This window comes from Staurois parvus, unplaced genomic scaffold (genome assembly GCF_062004578.1).
Source record: "Staurois parvus isolate SC_StPar_1 unplaced genomic scaffold, SC_StPar_1.0 ptg000615l, whole genome shotgun sequence".
In the NCBI taxonomy this organism is placed as follows: Eukaryota; Metazoa; Chordata; class Amphibia; order Anura; family Ranidae; genus Staurois; species Staurois parvus.
In genome coordinates, this window is record NW_028318411.1 from 999,810 (window position 1) to 1,018,689 (window position 18,880).

General features: G+C 51.6%; 2 protein-coding genes across 3 annotated transcripts in view; one reads left to right on the plus strand and one right to left on the minus strand.

Annotated features, from left to right (window-relative positions):
- The window catches only part of LOC149449523 (endogenous murine leukemia virus Env polyprotein from Emv-2 locus-like), a 37,616-nt gene that overhangs the window by 10,345 nt on the left and 8,391 nt on the right, over positions 1 to 18,880 (plus strand). The window lies entirely within an intron of this gene.
- The window catches only part of LOC149449524 (transient receptor potential cation channel subfamily M member 2-like), an 80,626-nt gene continuing 78,324 nt past the window's right edge, over positions 16,579 to 18,880 (minus strand). The window contains exon 15 of the mRNA XM_089693145.1: positions 16,579 to 18,281. Within this exon, the coding sequence (XP_089549271.1) occupies positions 18,262 to 18,281 (20 nt within the window). The 3' untranslated portion in view covers positions 16,579 to 18,261. The remainder of the gene's footprint in view (positions 18,282 to 18,880) is intronic.

Below are 18,880 nucleotides of genomic sequence, written 5' to 3' on the forward strand. Positions count from 1 at the left end.
TGTGGCGATGGAGACAGCAGCAATGGGAGGCCGTACAGGGACCCATGAGAGACTCTGAACTTGGCAGCAGCATGAGGAGGCGGTATAGGGGCCCATGGCAGATTAGGGGCCTGGCAGCAGCAATGGGAGGCCCGTAATCTGCCAGCACCCTATGTCAAAAAATTCTACACACCAGCAGTGTGTGAGGAGACCTGAAAGTGGCACATGGCAGAGTGTGGCGATGGAGACAGCAGCAATGGGAGGCCGTACAGGGACCCATGAGAGACTCTGGACTTGGCAGCAGCATGAGGAGGCGGTATATAGGGGCCCATGGCAGATTAGGGGCCTAGCAGCAGCTATAGGAGGCCCATAATCTGCCAGCACCCTATGTCAAAAAATTCTACACACCAGCAGTGTGTGAGGAGACCTGAAAGTGGCACATGGCAGAGTGTGGCGATGGAGACAGCAGCAATGGGAGGCCGTACAGGGACCCATGAGAGACTCTGGACCTGGCAGCAGCATGAGGAGGCGGTATATAGGGGCCTATGGCAGATTAGGGGCCTGGCAGCTGCAATGGGAGGCCCGTAATCTGCCAGCACCCTATGTCAAAAAATTCTACACACCAGCAGTGTGTGAGGAGACCTGAAAGTGGCACATGGCAGAGTGTGGCGATGGAGACAGCAGCAATGGGAGGCCGTACAGGGACCCATGAGAGACTCTGAACTTGGCAGCAGCATGAGGAGGCGGTATAGGGGCCCATGGCAGATTAGGGGCCTGGCAGCAGCAATGGGAGGCCCGTAATCTGCCAGCACCCTATGTCAAAAAATTCTACACACCAGCAGTGTGTGAGGAGACCTGAAAGTGGCACATGGCAGAGTGTGGCGATGGAGACAGCAGCAATGGGAGGCCGTACAGGGACCCATGAGAGACTCTGGACTTGGCAGCAGCATGAGGAGGCGGTATATAGGGGCCCATGGCAGATTAGGGGCCTGGCAGCAGCTATAGGAGGCCCATAATCTGCCAGCACCCTATGTCAAAAAATTCTACACACCAGCAGTGTGTGAGGAGACCTGAAAGTGGCACATGGCAGAGTGTGGCGATGGAGACAGCAGCAATGGGAGGCCGTACAGGGACCCATGAGAGACTCTGGACCTGGCAGCAGCATGAGGAGGCGGTATATAGGGGCCTATGGCAGATTAGGGGCCTGGCAGCTGCAATGGGAGGCCCGTAATCTGCCAGCACCCTATGTCAAAAAATTCTACACACCAGCAGTGTGTGAGGAGACCTGAAAGTGGCACATGGCAGAGTGTGGCGATGGAGACAGCAGCAATGGGAGGCCGTACAGGGACCCATGAGAGACTCTGGACCTGGCAGCAGCATGAGGAGGCGGTATATAGGGGCCTATGGCAGATTAGGGGCCTGGCAGCAGCTATAGGAGGCCCGTAATCTGCCAGCACCCTATGTCAAAAAATTCTACACACCAGCAGTGTGAGGAGACCTGAAAGTGGCACATGGCAGAGTGTGGTGATGGAGACAGCAGCAATGGGAGGCCGTACAGGGACCCATGAGAGACTCTGGACCTGGCAGCAGCATGAGGAGGCGGTATATAGGGGCCTATGGCAGATTAGGGGCCTGGCAGCAGCTATAGGAGGCCCATAATCTGCCAGCACCCTATGTCAAAAAATTCAACACACCAGCAGTGTGAGGAGACCTGAAAGTGGCACATGGCATGAGACACTGTGGACCTGGCAGCAGCATGAGGAGGCGGTATATAGGGGCCCATGGCAGATTAGGGGCCTGGCAGCAGCTATGGGAGGCCCGTAATCTGCCAGCACCCTATGTCAAAAAATTCTACACACCAGCAGTGTGTGAGGAGACCTGAAAGTGGCACATGGCAGAGTGTGGCGATGGAGACAGCAGCAATGGGAGGCCGTACAGGGACCCATGAGAGACTCTGGACTTGGCAGCAGCATGAGGAGGCGGTATAGGGGCCCATGGCAGATTAGGGGCCTGGCAGCAGCAATGGGAGGCCCGTAATCTGCCAGCACCCTATGTCAAAAAATTCTACACACCAGCAGTGTGTGAGGAGACCTGAAAGTGGCACATGGCAGAGTGTGGCGATGGAGACAGCAGCAATGGGAGGCCGTACAGGGACCCATGAGAGTCTCTGGACTTGGCAGCAGCATGAGGAGGCGGTATAGGGGCCCATGGCAGATTAGGGGCCTGGCAGCAGCAATGGGAGGCCCGTAATCTGCCAGCACCCTATGTCAAAAAATTCTACACACCAGCAGTGTGTGAGGAGACCTGAAAGTGGCACATGGCAGAGTGTGGCGATGGAGACAGCAGCAATGGGAGGCCGTACAGGGACCCATGAGAGACTCTGGACTTGGCAGCAGCATGAGGAGGCGGTATAGGGGCCCATGGCAGATTAGGGGCCTGGCAGCAGGAATGGGAGGCCCGTAATCTGCCAGCACCCTATGTCAAAAAATTCTACACACCAGCAGTGTGTGAGGAGACCTGAAAGTGGCACATGGCAGAGTGTGGCGATGGAGACAGCAGCAATGGGAGGCCGTACAGGGTCCCATGAGAGACTCTGGACTTGGCAGCAGCATGAGGAGGCGGTATATAGGGGCCCATGGCAGATTAGGGGCCTGGCAGCAGCTATGGGAGGCCCGTAATCTTCCAGCACCCTATGTCAAAAAATTCTACACACCAGCAGTGTGTGAGGAGACCTGAAAGTGGCACATGGCAGAGTGTGGCGATGGAGACAGCAGCAATGGGAGGCCGTACAGGGACCCATGAGAGACTCTGGACTTGGCAGCAGCATGAGGAGGCGGTATAGGGGCCCATGGCAGATTAGGGGCCTGGCAGCAGCAATGGGAGGCCCGTAATCTGCCAGCACCCTATGTCAAAAAATTCTACACACCAGCAGTGTGTGAGGAGACCTGAAAGTGGCACATGGCAGAGTGTGGCGATGGAGACAGCAGCAATGGGAGGCCGTACAGGGACCCATGAGAGACTCTGGACTTGGCAGCAGCATGAGGAGGCGGTATAGGGGCCCATTGCAGATTAGGGGCCTGGCAGCAGCAATGGGAGGCCCGTAATCTGCCAGCACCCTATGTCAAAAAATTCTACACACCAGCAGTGTGTGAGGAGACTTGAAAGTGGCACATGGCAGAGTGTGGCGATGGAGACAGCAGCAATGGGAGGCCGTACAGGGACCCATGAGAGACTCTGGACTTGGCAGCAGCATGAGGAGGCGGTATAGGGGCCCATGGCAGATTAGGGGCCTGGCAGCAGGAATGGGAGGCCCGTAATCTGCCAGCACCCTATGTCAAAAAATTCTACACACCAGCAGTGTGTGAGGAGACCTGAAAGTGGCACATGGCAGAGTGTGGCGATGGAGACAGCAGCAATGGGAGGCCGTACAGGGACCCATGAGAGACTCTGGACTTGGCAGCAGCATGAGGAGGCGGTATATAGGGGCCCATGGCAGATTTGGGGCCTGGCAGCAGCTATGGGAGGCCCGTAATCTTCCAGCACCCTATGTCAAAAAATTCTACACACCAGCAGTGTGTGAGGAGACCTGAAAGTGGCACATGGCAGAGTGTGGCGATGGAGACAGCAGCAATGGGAGGCCGTACAGGGACCCATGAGAGACTCTGGACTTGGCAGCAGCATGAGGAGGCGGTATAGGGGCCCATGGCAGATTAGGGGCCTGGCAGCAGCAATGGGAGGCCCGTAATCTGCCAGCACCCTATGTCAAAAAATTCTACACACCAGCAGTGTGTGAGGAGACCTGAAAGTGGCACATGGCAGAGTGTGGCGATGGAGACAGCAGCAATGGGAGGCCGTACAGGGACCCATGAGAGACTCTGGACTTGGCAGCAGCATGAGGAGGCGGTATAGGGGCCCATGGCAGATTAGGGGCCTGGCAGCAGGAATGGGAGGCCCGTAATCTGCCAGCACCCTATGTCAAAAAATTCTACACACCAGCAGTGTGTGAGGAGACCTGAAAGTGGCACATGGCAGAGTGTGGCGATGGAGACAGCAGCAATGGGAGGCCGTACAGGGACCCATGAGAGACTCTGGACTTGGCAGCAGCATGAGGAGGCGGTATATAGGGGCCCATGGCAGATTAGGGGCCTGGCAGCAGCTATGGGAGGCCCGTAATCTTCCAGCACCCTATGTCAAAAAATTCTACACACCAGCAGTGTGTGAGGAGACCTGAAAGTGGCACATGGCAGAGTGTGGCGATGGAGACAGCAGCAATGGGAGGCCGTACAGGGACCCATGAGAGACTCTGGACTTGGCAGCAGCATGAGGAGGCGGTATAGGGGCCCATGGCAGATTAGGGGCCTGGCAGCAGCAATGGGAGGCCCGTAATCTGCCAGCACCCTATGTCAAAAAATTCTACACACCAGCAGTGTGTGAGGAGACCTGAAAGTGGCACATGGCAGAGTGTGGCGATGGAGACAGCAGCAATGGGAGGCCGTACAGGGACCCATGAGAGACTCTGGACTTGGCAGCAGCATGAGGAGGCGGTATATAGGGGCCCATGGCAGATTAGGGGCCTGGCAGCAGCTATAGGAGGCCCATAATCTGCCAGCACCCTATGTCAAAAAATTCTACACACCAGCAGTGTGTGAGGAGACCTGAAAGTGGCACATGGCAGAGTGTGGCGATGGAGACAGCAGCAATGGGAGGCCGTACAGGGACCCATGAGAGACTCTGGACCTGGCAGCAGCATGAGGAGGCGGTATATAGGGGCCTATGGCAGATTAGGGGCCTGGCAGCAGCAATGGGAGGCCCGTAATCTGCCAGCACCCTATGTCAAAAAATTCTACACACCAGCAGTGTGTGAGGAGACCTGAAAGTGGCACATGGCAGAGTGTGGCGATGGAGACAGCAGCAATGGGAGGCCGTACAGGGACCCATGAGAGACTCTGGACCTGGCAGCAGCATGAGGAGGTGGTATATAGGGGCCTATGGCAGATTAGGGGCCTGGCAGCAGCTATAGGAGGCCCGTAATCTGCCAGCACCCTATGTCAAAAAATTCTACACACCAGCAGTGTGAGGAGACCTGAAAGTGGCACATGGCAGAGTGTGGCGATGGAGACAGCAGCAATGGGAGGCCGTACAGGGACCCATGAGAGACTCTGGACCTGGCAGCAGCATGAGGAGGCGGTATATAGGGGCCTATGGCAGATTAGGGGCCTGGCAGCAGCTATAGGAGGCCCATAATCTGCCAGCACCCTATGTCAAAAAATTCAACACACCAGCAGTGTGAGGAGACCTGAAAGTGGCACATGGCATGAGACACTGTGGACCTGGCAGCAGCATGAGGAGGCGGTATATAGGGGCCCATGGCAGATTAGGGGCCTGGCAGCAGCTATGGGAGGCCCGTAATCTGCCAGCACCCTATGTCAAAAAATTCTACACACCAGCAGTGTGTGATTAGACCTGAAAGTGGCACATGGCAGAGTGTGGCGATGGAGACAGCAGCAATGGGAGGCCGTACAGGGACCCATGAGAGACTCTGGACTTGGCAGCAGCATGAGGAGGCGGTATAGGGGCCCATGGCAGATTAGGGGCCTGGCAGCAGCAATGGGAGGCCCGTAATCTGCCAGCACCCTATGTCAAAAAATTCTACACACCAGCAGTGTGTGAGGAGACCTGAAAGTGGCACATGGCAGAGTGTGGCGATGGAGACAGCAGCAATGGGAGGCCGTACAGGGACCCATGAGAGACTCTGGACTTGGCAGCAGCATGAGGAGGCGGTATAGGGGCCCATGGCAGATTATGGGCCTGGCAGCAGCAATGGGAGGCCCGTAATCTGCCAGCACCCTATGTCAAAAAATTCTACACACCAGCAGGGTGTGAGGAGACCTGAAAGTGGCACATGGCAGAGTGTGGCGATGGAGACAGCAGCAATGGGAGGCCGTACAGGGACCCATGAGAGACTCTGGACTTGGCAGCAGCATGAGGAGGCGGTATAGGGGCCCATGGCAGATTAGGGGCCTGGCAGCAGCAATGGGAGGCCCGTAATCTGCCAGCACCCTATGTCAAAAAATTCTACACACCAGCAGTGTGTGAGGAGACCTGAAAGTGGCACATGGCAGAGTGTGGCGATGGAGACAGCAGCAATGGGAGGCCGTACAGGGACCCATGAGAGACTCTGGACTTGGCAGCAGCATGAGGAGGCGGAATATAGGGGCCCATGGCAGATTAGGGGCCTGGCAGCAGCTATGGGAGGCCCGTAATCTGCCAGCACCCTATGTCAAAAAATTCTACACACCAGCAGTGTGTGAGGAGACCTGAAAGTGGCACATGGCAGAGTGTGGCGATGGAGACAGCAGCAATGGGAGGCTGTACAGAGACCCATGAGAGACTCTGGACTTGGCAGCAGCATGAGGAGGCGGTATATAGGGGCCTATGGCAGATTAGGGGCCTGGCAGCAGCTATAGGAGGCCCGTAATCTGCCAGCACCCTATGTCAAAAAATTCTACACACCAGCAGTGTGTGAGGAGACCTGAAAGTGGCACATGGCAGAGTGTGGCGATGGAGACAGCAGCAATGGGAGGCCGTACAGGGACCCATGAGAGACTCTGGACTTGGCAGCAGCATGAGGAGGCGGTATATAGGGGCCTATGGCAGATTCGGGGCCTGGCAGCAGCTATAGGAGGCCCGTAATCTGCCAGCACCCTATGTCAAAAAATTCTACACACCAGCAGTGTGTGAGGAGACCTGAAAGTGGCACATGGCAGAGTGTGGCGATGGAGACAGCAGCAATGGGAGGCCGTACAGGGACCCATGAGAGACTCTGGACTTGGCAGCAGCATGAGGAGGCGGTATATAGGGGCCCATGGCAGATTAGGGGCCTGGCAGCAGCTATAGGAGGCCCGTAATCTGCCAGCACCCTATGTCAAAAAATTCAACACACCAGCAGTGTGTGAGGAGACCTCAAAGTGGCACATGTTTGAGGCATGATTCATGGCGGATTTAGTCAGTTGTGTCAGGAACTGGTGGTTTGAAATCCAGACTAATCCACGCCTGATTCATTTTCACAAACGTGAGTCTCTCCACACTTTGGGTGGACAGTCGTGTCCTCCGCGGAGTTACAATACCTCCTGCCGCACTATACACGCGCTCCGATGCCACGCTACTGGCCGGGCATGACAGCCTTTCAAGGGCAAATTCAGCTAGTTGGGGCCAAAGGTCAAGTTTCGTTGACCAGTAGTCAAGGGGATTGTCTACCTCGGTTGGCAGGGTGCTGTCCAAGTAGGCCCAAGCCTGTTGTTTGAGATCCTGCTCCAGGTCCACCTGATGCTGCTGCTGCTGCTGCTGCGGCTGGTTAGTAGTTTCCTCACTGCGCTGGTGAAGAAAGCTACTCATCATCGACTGCAGACTGAGGCAGCCGCTGCTGGTGGAGCTGCCACTGCTCCTACCACCCCACCCCTCCCCTGCTGCCATGGCAGCGGAACGCGAGCGCACAGGGCCCACAGTGTCTGAGGATGGACGTTGGCGCACAAAGGCAGAGACCAACTGACTACATAGGTGGTTTTTATAGTACGTTATTTTGGCCTCCCTCTCAGCAGGTGTGAAAAAGGCCACCATTTTGGAACGGTAGCGAGGGTCCAACAAGGTGGACAGCCAAAAGTCATCCCTCTGTCTGATGGTTATTATTCGGCTGTCGCTACGCAAGCAACCGAGCATGCTATGGGCCATTTGTGCCAAGGAATGCGAGGGACTCCCTGCCTCCATCTCCACAGCATACTGCCACGGTGCGTCTGGGTCCTCTGTCTCCTCCTCCTCCTCCTCTACCAGATGCTCCTGCTCCTCCACTCCTGTCCGCTGAGTGGAAAAACCACCCATTTCACTCAATAATTCCTGAGCACAAATGTCCTCCTCTACCTCCTCCTCTTCTTCCTGTCCTGCCCCCACAGGGGTCATGTGGCGTTGAGATCTGTGCGCCACGTCTACCGCACCCTGACCAGCCATTGTTAACAGCATTTGTTCAAGGACGTGCAACAGAGGAATGACGTCGTTCATCCCATAGTCCTGCCGACTCACGAATAGCGTGGCCTCCTCAAAGGGCCTGAGCAAGCGGCAGGTGTCACGCATGAGCTGCCAATGGCTGACATCGAAGTTACACAGGGGAGTACCTTTATCCGCTTGTAACATCAGGAAATCGGTGATGGCCTTTCGCTGCTCGTAAAGGCGGTCTAACATGTGTAGGGTTGAATTCCACCTTGTTGCAACGTCGCAGATCAGGCGATGATGTGGAATTCCGTTCTGCCGCTGCAGCTCAAGGAGGGTGTGCTTTGCGGTGTAGGAATGGCTGAAATGCATGCAAAGTTTACGTGACATTTTAAGGATGTCTTGCAGTGGGATGGTGGATTTTAGGAACCGCTTGACAACCAGATTGAACACGTGAGCCATGCATGGCGCATGGCACAACCTTCCTTGACGCAGAGCAGACACCATGTTCTTTCCGTTGTCGGTCAACATGGTTCCGATTTTCAGTTTGCGCGGAGACAGCCATCTGTCGATTTCTCTGTTCATTACACTCAGAAGTTCCTCCCCTGTGTGACTACGTTCGCCAAGGCATACCAGGTGCAGAACAGCGTGACACCGTTGTGCCCTGCACATGTGATATGCCGGTCGGGTAATGGGACTTGGCACGGGGGTGGCGGCTGAGGATACGGCGGAAGAAGAGGTGGTAGAGGCGGACATCTTTGCCGGACCAAGGACGTGCAAACGTGGAGGCAAAAGCGGCGTGACCTGTCCAAGTTGCTGGTGCGGCTGTGCCGGCACCACGTTCACCCAGTGTGCCGTAAATGACATGTACTGTCCCTGACCGTAGTTACAGCTCCACACGTCGGCGCTGCCGTGCACTTTGGCAGAGACCGACATGCTCAAAGACTGGCCCACCATGTCTTCTACATGTGAATGCAGGGCTGGCACTGCCTTTTTGGCGAAGAAATGATGGCTTGGCACTCTCCACCGCGGCGCGGCACAAGCCATCATTTCTCTGAAAGGTGCTGAGTCCACCACTTGGAAAGGGAGGGACTGCAGCACCAGCAACTTGGACAGGAGGACGTTCAGCTTTTGCACCGTCGGGTGCGTGCTCGCAAACTGTTGTCTCTTGGAAACGGATTCCAAGAAAGACTGCTGACGGAATCCGTGAAGAGGAGTAGCAGGAGAAGGAGCATCTGAACGAGCGGAAGATGCCAACGAGCGACAACTCCCCTCAGCAGAGGTGTTGGTGCCTTGACTGGCTGATGGAGGGCGATTGACGTCGGGTGACGGAGCAAGTAACGGAGCGGGTGATGGAGCGGGGGCTGGGGCGGGCAGAACCGCCGTATCTTTATCACGGTTTTCCCAGGCCACCAAATGGCGACGCTGCATATGCTGCCGCAACGCTGTAGTCCCAACATGGGCCCCCTGGCCACGCTTGACTTTCTGGCCACATAGTCGACATACGGCTACGTTTACTTCCTCGGGCGGCTTGACGAAAAATTGCCACACCGCCGAGTAGGAAACTTTGCCCCCGATACTCCTCACTGGCTGACTGCTGCTTCCTCCGTGCACACCGGCACCACTACTGGCCGTGGTGGTAGGCTGCAGTGGAGCTGGTGCTCTACTCCGTGGCCGTTTGGCTCCACTGACACTGCTTCCACTGACACTGCTGCGACCCTGCTGCTGTCTCCTGGGCAACCCACCGACTGTTTCGCTCACTGCCAAGCTGCCACCCTCTTCTCCTGATGATGCGGAAGAAATTGCCTGATGACGACGGGGCTGCCAAGTGCGATCAACCTCCTCATCATCAAGTAGGGTCTCCGCCTCACTACTAGCCCCCTCGGCTGCGTCTGGGTCAGGAGACAGACCTGTCTCTAGACCGGCTACCGGGCCACTCTCCTCGCCACTACTTCTTCGCCTGGCTGCTGAAAAGGCGGATGTCTCCCCCCGTTCCTGACCGCCCTCTGTTAGCTCTTCCTCACTGTACAGTGGGGCTGAGCCCACAGCATGCGATACTTCGCTTGGTGAGGGAACACCAAAGGACAGGGGCAGGTAGAGGACACGTGATTTCAGTGGGCTTGGTCCCGGGCCATGCCAACTAACGGTTGTGTCTGACGTACCCACCGACCATTGGCTGTAGGTGTCAGAGGTGACCTGGGAAGAGGAAGACGACCGAGCCAACCAATCGATGACGGCAGGGTTGTCGGTGGAGACACAACCGCTGGATGACACCGGGAGCACTGGCCTCTGGCTGCGAATAGTGCTGCCTCGACCCCTTCCTCTGCTGCCACGTCTGCTCGCTCCTAAAACATTGCCTCCTCTGCCACTCCTCTGCATGTTATCTGACATACTCTTTAATTAAACGATTATGTGTCCCTGAGTAACAATTCTGTGTCCCTGAGTAACAATTCTGTGTCTGTGCGAGTAACAATTCTGTGGCCCTAAGTAACAGTTCTGTGGCCCTCAGTAACAATTCTGTGTCCCTGATTAACGTTTCTGTGGCCCCAAGTAACAGTTCTGTGGCCCTCAGTAACAATTCTGTGTCTGTGCGAGTAACAATTCTGTGTCTGTGCGAGTAACAATTCTGTGGCCCTAACTAACAGTTCTGTGGCCCTCAGTAACAATTCTGTGTCTGTGCGAGTAACAATTCTGTGTCTGTGCGAGTAACAATTCTGTGTCTGTGCGAGTAACAATTCTGTGGCCCTAAGTAACGGTTCTGTGGCCCTCAGTAACAGTTCTGTGTCCCTGTGTAACAATTCTGTGTCTGTGCGAGTAACAATTCTGTGGCCCTAAGTAACAGTTCTGTGGCCCTCAGTAACAATTCTGTGTCTGTGCGAGTAACAATTCTGTGTCTGTGCGAGTAACAATTCTGTGGCCCTAAGTAACAGTTCTATGGCCCTCAGTAACAATTCTGTGTCTGTCCCTGAGTAACAATTCTGTGGCCCTAACTAAAGTTTCTGTGGCCCTAAGTCACAATTCTCTGGCACTCAGTAACAATTCTGTCTGTTCCTGAGTAACAATTCTGTGGCCCTAATAACGTTTCTGTGGCCCTAAGTAACAATTATCTGGCACTCAGTAACAATTCTGTCTGTCCCTGAGTAACAATTCTGTGGCCCTAATAACGTTTCTGTGGCCCTAAGTAACAATTCTCTGGCACTCAGTAACAATTCTGTCTGTCCCTGAGTATGAATTCTGTGGCCCTAACTAGCGTTTCTTTGTCCCTAAGTAACGATTCTGTGGCCCTAATTAACAATTCTGTGTCCCTGAGTAATAGTTCTCTGTCCCCAAGTATCGTTTCTCTGTCCCCAAGTATCGTTTCTGTGGCCCTAACTCTGTCCCTGTCCCTAATACAGAGCGGTCTGCCTCTGTTCAATGACTGCAGGCAAATGAAGAATTCCAAAATGGCCGCTATTTATAGCTCGACCATTACACAGTGCTAGCTGGCTGGCTGCTGATTGGCTGATGCGATCACATGTCGTTGAGGAATGCATTATGGGTCAGCGCGCCTTGTCTGCGCGCCTTCCCAGACATCCCCGCTCTGTCGCCGCACATGTCAGCCGCCATTTTCAGAAAAATTTCGATTCGCGCGTCCGAATTAGGCTATTTTTCGGATTCGGCGCGAAATTTTTCCGATATTCGACTCGAATTCCACTTCGGCTACTTCGATTCGCTCATCTCTAGTGCCAATCCTTAATGGGGAGTGGGAGGCAAAGCATTAAAGCGGAACTTCCCCTTTTGGGTGGAGCTCCAATTTAACTGCCTTCTCACCTTATCAGGCCCAGGGGGTGGAAGGTTACTCACCCTGTCCTTCCTGATAGCTCAATGGGTAGGTGGTTGCCTTCGGGCCTTTCACTGGGCTGGCTTCTTCCCTGCTGATCAGGTTGTCCTTCCTAGAAGACGATGGCACAGTGGAGACTTCCTTGTCCAGCACCGGCCCGTAGGTAGGCCCATCCTAGGTTCCACACTCCAGCCTTCACTCCATCTTCCACCCTACACTACTCCTCCTGCTGATCAGGATCTCTCATACTTCAAGAGCTGTGCTGGCCCCATGCCAAGCCTCCTGCTTGGGGATTGGCCAGGATCTCTTAAGTATGCAGATCAGCCCCTCCTCATTCCCACCCACTGCCTTCTAGAAACTTCTGAAGCTTCCAGAGCAGGGGGAGGTATCAGAAAACTGCCCTGCAGAGCCCTCAGCCCTTACCCAGAGTAACCTTGCTGACTCATCTCAGGCAGACTCATCCCAGGCTGCCATTCAGCCTCTGTATATATAATATATATATATATATATATATTATATATATATTTTTTAATATATTGTGTGTCCCCACAGATAGCAGCACATTGGTGGAGTTAGTGCCCATATTAGTTCCAGGATTAGTGGGGCCTTGTAAGTTGGGGCATGGGAGCCAAACACCTATCAGTTTCAGATGCAGTAGTCCACTGTCCATGGGCCCTTAACAGGGCTGCCACCCCAGTTGAGGTATTTCAGCACCCAGAAGGACCAGCTGTAGTTGTCCTGACTGTTTTAAAGTTGTCTGCAGACCCTGAGCAGGATGCAAGCGGCCTTTTAGAGTCCTCTGAAGTGAGTACTACTACATATGGGAGCGAGTGTGCCACCTGGGAGCATGTCCAGCTGGGAAGAGCTATGGAGTGGACATTGAGTGTGACTGGCATACTAATGAGGACGCTTTGATTTTACTTGGTGAGTGAAGCTGCATGCTGCGGACTTAGTATACGTGGGGGAAGTGGCCCCAATGCTGTGGTGCTCCCAAGGGGAAGAAGTATAAGGGAAGGTGACTTACAAATCATGTACTGGAATTCTGTGCCTAAATGACAACTACAGAATGTCTGACCTCTGTATGGCACTCCGCACCAAACAATTCTTTCAGTAAGTCTATGTGATGTTAGATGGCACAGACATTTCTGAAAAGTTACAGTAAACTGCAGAAAATGGATTTCATGTGTGGACATTCCTTTATTCTTCAATACTAAGGCCTATGACTAGGGATGTCATGAGCAAGCCTATGGCCAGGAGTTTGGCATAATATGGTGAAGGGTTTCACCTACCAAAGGTGGGTAACTGTCTTATCCAAGAAGAAGCTGGACAGGGACTTAGTCCCTAAGAAGGGTTTTATTCACAGTGGGAGAAATAGCAGTGGGTGACCACAGGATAAAAATTAGACTCATCATAAATAGCTAATACCCAAACACCTCCTATTAGAAGAGCTTTACATTTATTAGTGACAGTGGAAGTTAACCGCTTCCTGACTGCCCAATAGCAGAAGTACTGCTACAGCTACAGGGCGGCAGGGATGTGCAAAATCACCTATATATATGTAATTTTGTATTTCTGGGCGTGCGTGGTCTCTACCTCTGCCACTATTGGCTCCTGGACATATCAATCACTGGGTCCCGGCCGCCGCCAGTTGATTAAAACAATACAGATCTCTCCCCTGTCAGCACGAATAGGCTGCTTTGTATTGCTCTGCACGAGAGAGCAATACAAAGCAGCTTGTGTACACAGTAAAACACACACAGCACACGGTTAACCCTTTGATTGCCCCAGATGTTAACCCCTTATCGCCCAGTGTCATTAGTACAGTGTCAGTGCTTTTTATTAGCACTGATCACTGTATTAGTGTCACTGGGATGTCAGTGGCAGTTAGTCAGCCCCCCCCCCCAGTGTCAGAATGCCAGCCAGTGTTGCAGTTCCGCAATAAGTCACTGTCATTACTAGTAAAAAATAAATTAAATTTAAATTTCCAGTATATATACCTCCATTTGTAGAAGCTATAACTTTCATGTAAACCAATTACGATTTAGATTACAATTAAATTGTCGGCCTTTTTTCGTTTATAGCGCAAAAAATTTAAAAAAAATCACACAGGTGATTAAATACCACCGAAAAAAACTCTATATGTAGGGAAGAAAGGACAAAAACTTAATTTATGTACAGGTGAAACTCAAAAAATTAAAATATCATGCAAAAGTTCATTTATTTCAGTGCAGCAGCTTAAAAGGTGAAACTAATATATGAGATAAACTCATTACATGCAAAGCAAGATAGTTCAAGCCGTGATTTGTCATCATTGTGATGATTATGGCTTACAGCTCATGAAAACCCCAAATCCACAATCTCAGAAAATGAGAATATTACATGCAATCAATAAAACAAGGATTGTACATAGAACAATATCGGACCTCTGAAAAGTAGAAGCATGCATATGTACTCAGTACTTGGTTTGGGCCCCTTTTGCAGCAATTACTGCCTCAATGTGGCGTGGCATGGAAGCTATCAGCCTGTGGCACTGCTGAGGTGTTATGGAAGACCAGGAGGCTTCAATAGCAGCCTTCAGCTCTTCTGCATTGTTCGGTCTCATGTCTCTCACCTTTCTCTTGGCAATGCCCCATAGATTCTCTATGGGGTTCAGGTCAGGCGAGTTTGCTGGCCAATCAAGCACAGTAATCCCACGGTCATTGAACCAGGTTTTGGTGTTTTTGGCAGTGTGGGCAGGTGCCAAGTCCTGCTGGAAAATGAAGTCCGCATCCCCATAAAGCTCGTCTGCGGAAGGAAGCATGAAGTGCTCCAAAATCTCCTGGTAGACGGCTGCGTTGACCCTGGACTTAATGAAGCACAGTGGACCAACACCAGCAGATGACATGGCTCCCCAAATCAACACAGACTGTGGAAACGTCACACAGGACTTCAAGCATCTTGTAGTGTGTGCCTCTCCATTCTTCCTCCATACTCGGGGTCCTTGGTTTCCAAATGAGATGCAAAAGTTGCTCTCATCAGAAAAAAGAACTTTGGACCACTGAGCAACAGACCAGGTCTGTTTTTCTTTAGCCCAGGGAAGACGCTTCTGACGTAGTTTGTTGTTCAGGAGCAGCTTGACAAGAGGAATACGACATTTAAAGCCCATGTCCAGGATCCATCTGTGTGTGGTGGCTCTTGATGCACTGACTCCAGCCTCAGTCCACTCCTTGTGAAAGTCCCCAACACTTTTGAATGGCCTTTTCCTGACAATCCTCTCCAGGCTGCGGTCATTCCTGCTGCTTGTGCACCTTTTTCTTCCACACTTTTCCCTTCCACATAACTTTCTATTAATGTGTTTTGATACAGCACTTTTGGAACATCCAACTTCTTTTGCAATTCCCTTTTGAGGCTTTCCCTCCTTATGGAGGGTGTCAATGATGGTTTTCTGCACAACTGTCAGGTCAGCAGTCTTTCCCATGATTGTGATTCCTACTGAACCAGACTGAGATACCATTTAAAGGCTCAGGAACCCTTTGCAGGTGTTATGGCTTAATTAGCTGATTAGAGTGGGACACTTTGAGCCGAGAATATTGCACCTTTTCACAATATTCTCATTTTCTGAGATTGTGGATTTGGGGTTTTCATGAGCTGTAAGCCATAATCATCACAATTATGACAAATCACGGCTTGAACTATCTTGCTTTGCATGTAATGAGTCTATCTCATATATTAGTTTCACCTTTTAAGTTGCTGCACTGAAATAAATGAACTTTTGCACGATATTCTAATTTTTCGAGTTTCACCTGTACAGTGTTGCATGACTGTGCAATTGTCAGTTAAAGTAATGCAGCGCTGTATTGTAAAGAATGGCCTGGTCAGGAAGGGGGGTAAATCCTCTGGAGGGCAAGTGGTTAAAGAATTCCAGGCAAAAAGCTAAAAAAATACATTTTTCATATACCAAATGTTTAGATTCAAACACCAAACTCTACCAGTCAAACCAACAATAAAAACCATTCTGCCTCCGAGGTGCTTCTCTTCATAATCACATAGTTAGGTTGCACAGCAGTGGGCCGCAGATTGGACACCCCTGTCCTATGCTATTCTGGGCAGTGCTGTTCCACTTCTATCCACCAGTGCTAGAGAGATTCTGATGTATAACCTGATGGATTGTGGGAAATCACAAGTTGCACATAGGGCAGCTCATTCACTTGAACGGGCTGCCCTATGCGCATTTGTCACCCAAAAGAAGCTCCTCCTCCTTTTTGGATTGACAGGCTTAGTGCAATTTTTAAATGCACGTTTTGCTGCAATTGCCACAATATACGTACATTTTGTCACAATTTGGAATGTTGGGCAGAATAGCAGCAATTCTGAACAGGATTCCAAATCTCCTAATGTGAACAGGGCCTGATCGCTGCTACACAAGTCAGTTGGTCAGCCATTCTCCTATCAGCATTGGATACTGTTTATTGCGGTTATTCTTTATCTGATGTATTGCTGTGGCATAACAGGTACTACAGGCTGATGCTTTCTAACTGTTAGGCTGGGTTCACACTGATGTGGTGCGGAATTTGCAGCGTTTTCTGTGTGAATTCCGTATCGCATCAGAATCGCACCCTGTTCACGCAAACTGATGCAGGTGTGTGTGTTAACAACACCCCTAAATCGGTGCACAAAACCAGGGGCGGACTGAGAACTCATGGGGCCCCCAGGCAATAGGGGATCATGGGGCCCCTGTGTCCTTGCCCAAACTCAAAAAAACCTATGAAAAAGGTACCAGGGGTGTAACGGAGAGTAAGCGGGACAGAACACACAAGGCAGACGGCAAACACTTAAAGCTTTATTAAAACAGACAACAGTCAATCAATGGGGAGTAGTGCAGGGAGAGAGAGTCCAAAATACTTGTAATCCAGCCCCGGTGGGCAAAGTTAAAGGCTCTACAGCAATTTGTAATCCAAGAGGTAGTTCATAAGCAGTCAGATAGCACAAGGGAAGCATGCACTAATGCAAAGCTGATGCGATAGTCTCAGGCAGAGCTGACAGCATTCCAGGCAGGGCTGATGTAGCTTCTGGGATCCCCTTCCTCCAATGGGGCTCAGGCAGAGCTGGGGGGCCACTAGAGTCTAGCTGGACCCCTCAGTGGTTGCCCAGCAGAATGGCACAACAAGAGAGACCAGCACTGACCTCTTAAACCCCCTGAGCAGGAAGAGAGGCGGAGGGGGGTCATTAGCAGGTGACAATGAAGAGAATGGAACTACAGTAATTTAATTTGTGGCTGTACACAGAAAGGACTGGTTGGGCAGGATAATTAGTGGGGGAAATACATTAATACAAAAGTAAGGCATGAATTAGGGATGTATACACTAATTGAATTTTGGACCTTTTTGGTTTAGGGGCAAGTTAATTACAGCTAGGGGCCTTTGGCACACAGGAGTGAATACTAATTGGAGGAAGCTCTTCCTAAATTTGGGACCTTTTGTGGAGTGGCGAGTTAATTACAGCTAGGGGTCTTTGGCACACAGGAGTGAATACTAATTGGAGGAAGCTCTTCCTATGGCCAGGAGGGATTAGGAACAAGAAATTAATACCTGGGACTGGCAGAGACCCATATTGTGACAAGGGGCATCTCATGGGGCCCCCTACTGACCCCGGCCCTCGGGCGGTGCCCGAGTTTCCAAATGGTCAGTCAGCCCCTGCGCTAAACACGGTGCGATGTGCAGAATCGGATTGCGTAGGTGTGAATACCCATGCGATCCCATTCTAGTGCGGACCCAAAAATAGAGTCCTGCACCTTTTTGGTGCGGGTGTGGTGCGATTTGAGCCATACAAAATGTATGGCTCCAATCGCACTGCACACACATCGCATGTGATCAAATCGAATGCAGTGCGGTTCCTGTGCAAATAACATGCGATGTACTGCACCACATTCGTGTGAACCTAGCCTTAATCAGCTTAGAGTACTAGATTTTCGACTGGTTGATTCATCTTTGCACAGATCCTCACCCTTAACCCGTAGCAATACACTCTACTTGCAGTCAACCAATTTGGTGTAAATTTCTGGGGCCTTTGCATAATTGGATTTGGGGATGCTCAAACCGGCCATACCTGGATGGAAATTCAGCAGGTTAAGTGGGGAGCTGTTGGAAAATGTCCACAAAATAGTGTATTCCAATGGGGGAAGTCACTCTGCCAGCCCCTCCCACCAGCCATGATCTGCCTGACTTGCACAAAGAGGAACAGAAACCCAGTGATGATGTAATTGGACACAAAATATGGTATTTCATGAAAACAGTTTTTATTTTAAAATATAATTAGCATGTTGATGACATGCGGGGGGAGTAATGAGAAAGCAGGGATGGAAGATACAACCATAAAAGCTTCAGCTTTAAACCATAAATTAATAATGAGCATGGAGGTGCTCGGCTGTCCTCTGGAGAATCTCCTTCTCGTTGGCGTAAAGAGGAATCTTTTGCTCCAGGAGTTGCCACCGCAGTGTTATGTCATCATCTGATTCCTTCAGGTTCTGAAAGGACAAAAGACTGAAATATAAAGACTGAACCGGTGGAAGTGTAATGCCTCTGATCCAGAGTCCTGTTGGAGATGTGCAGCCTATAGAGATAAAAATGAGTGTGACACCACCCCCGAAGGAGCCGTTAGATGTTTGGGTCCTTCTGTTCCTGGTGTTGGTGACTCTATAAATAACACCATACTTTCCAACTCACCTTGAGGCTAAGAAAAGAGTTATTTTTGGGGGTTACACCAACCAGCAGGGTAAAACAACAGCAGTATCAATAAACAACAATCTGTACCAGTAACAGTGTGCAAGCAATATAGCCAGTGGTGTATTTAGGTTTTCTGCTGACCTAGGCAACACAAAAATCATCTGCCCCACAGACACAACCATTATCCCCCCCTTCCCACGGAGAGAGCCTGACACTGACTGGGAGTACCTTCCACTACCCCCCCCCCCCCCCCCCCGGCAATAGAGAGAAAGACACCCACCTTCACAGCTCTGGACATCACCGGGAACGAGAGTCAGACTCTACATACACCATCAAGCAGCCCGCAGCCTCTCTCAGATCCCACCTGGTTCCCATGATGCATGTGACCCTTCTTCCATCC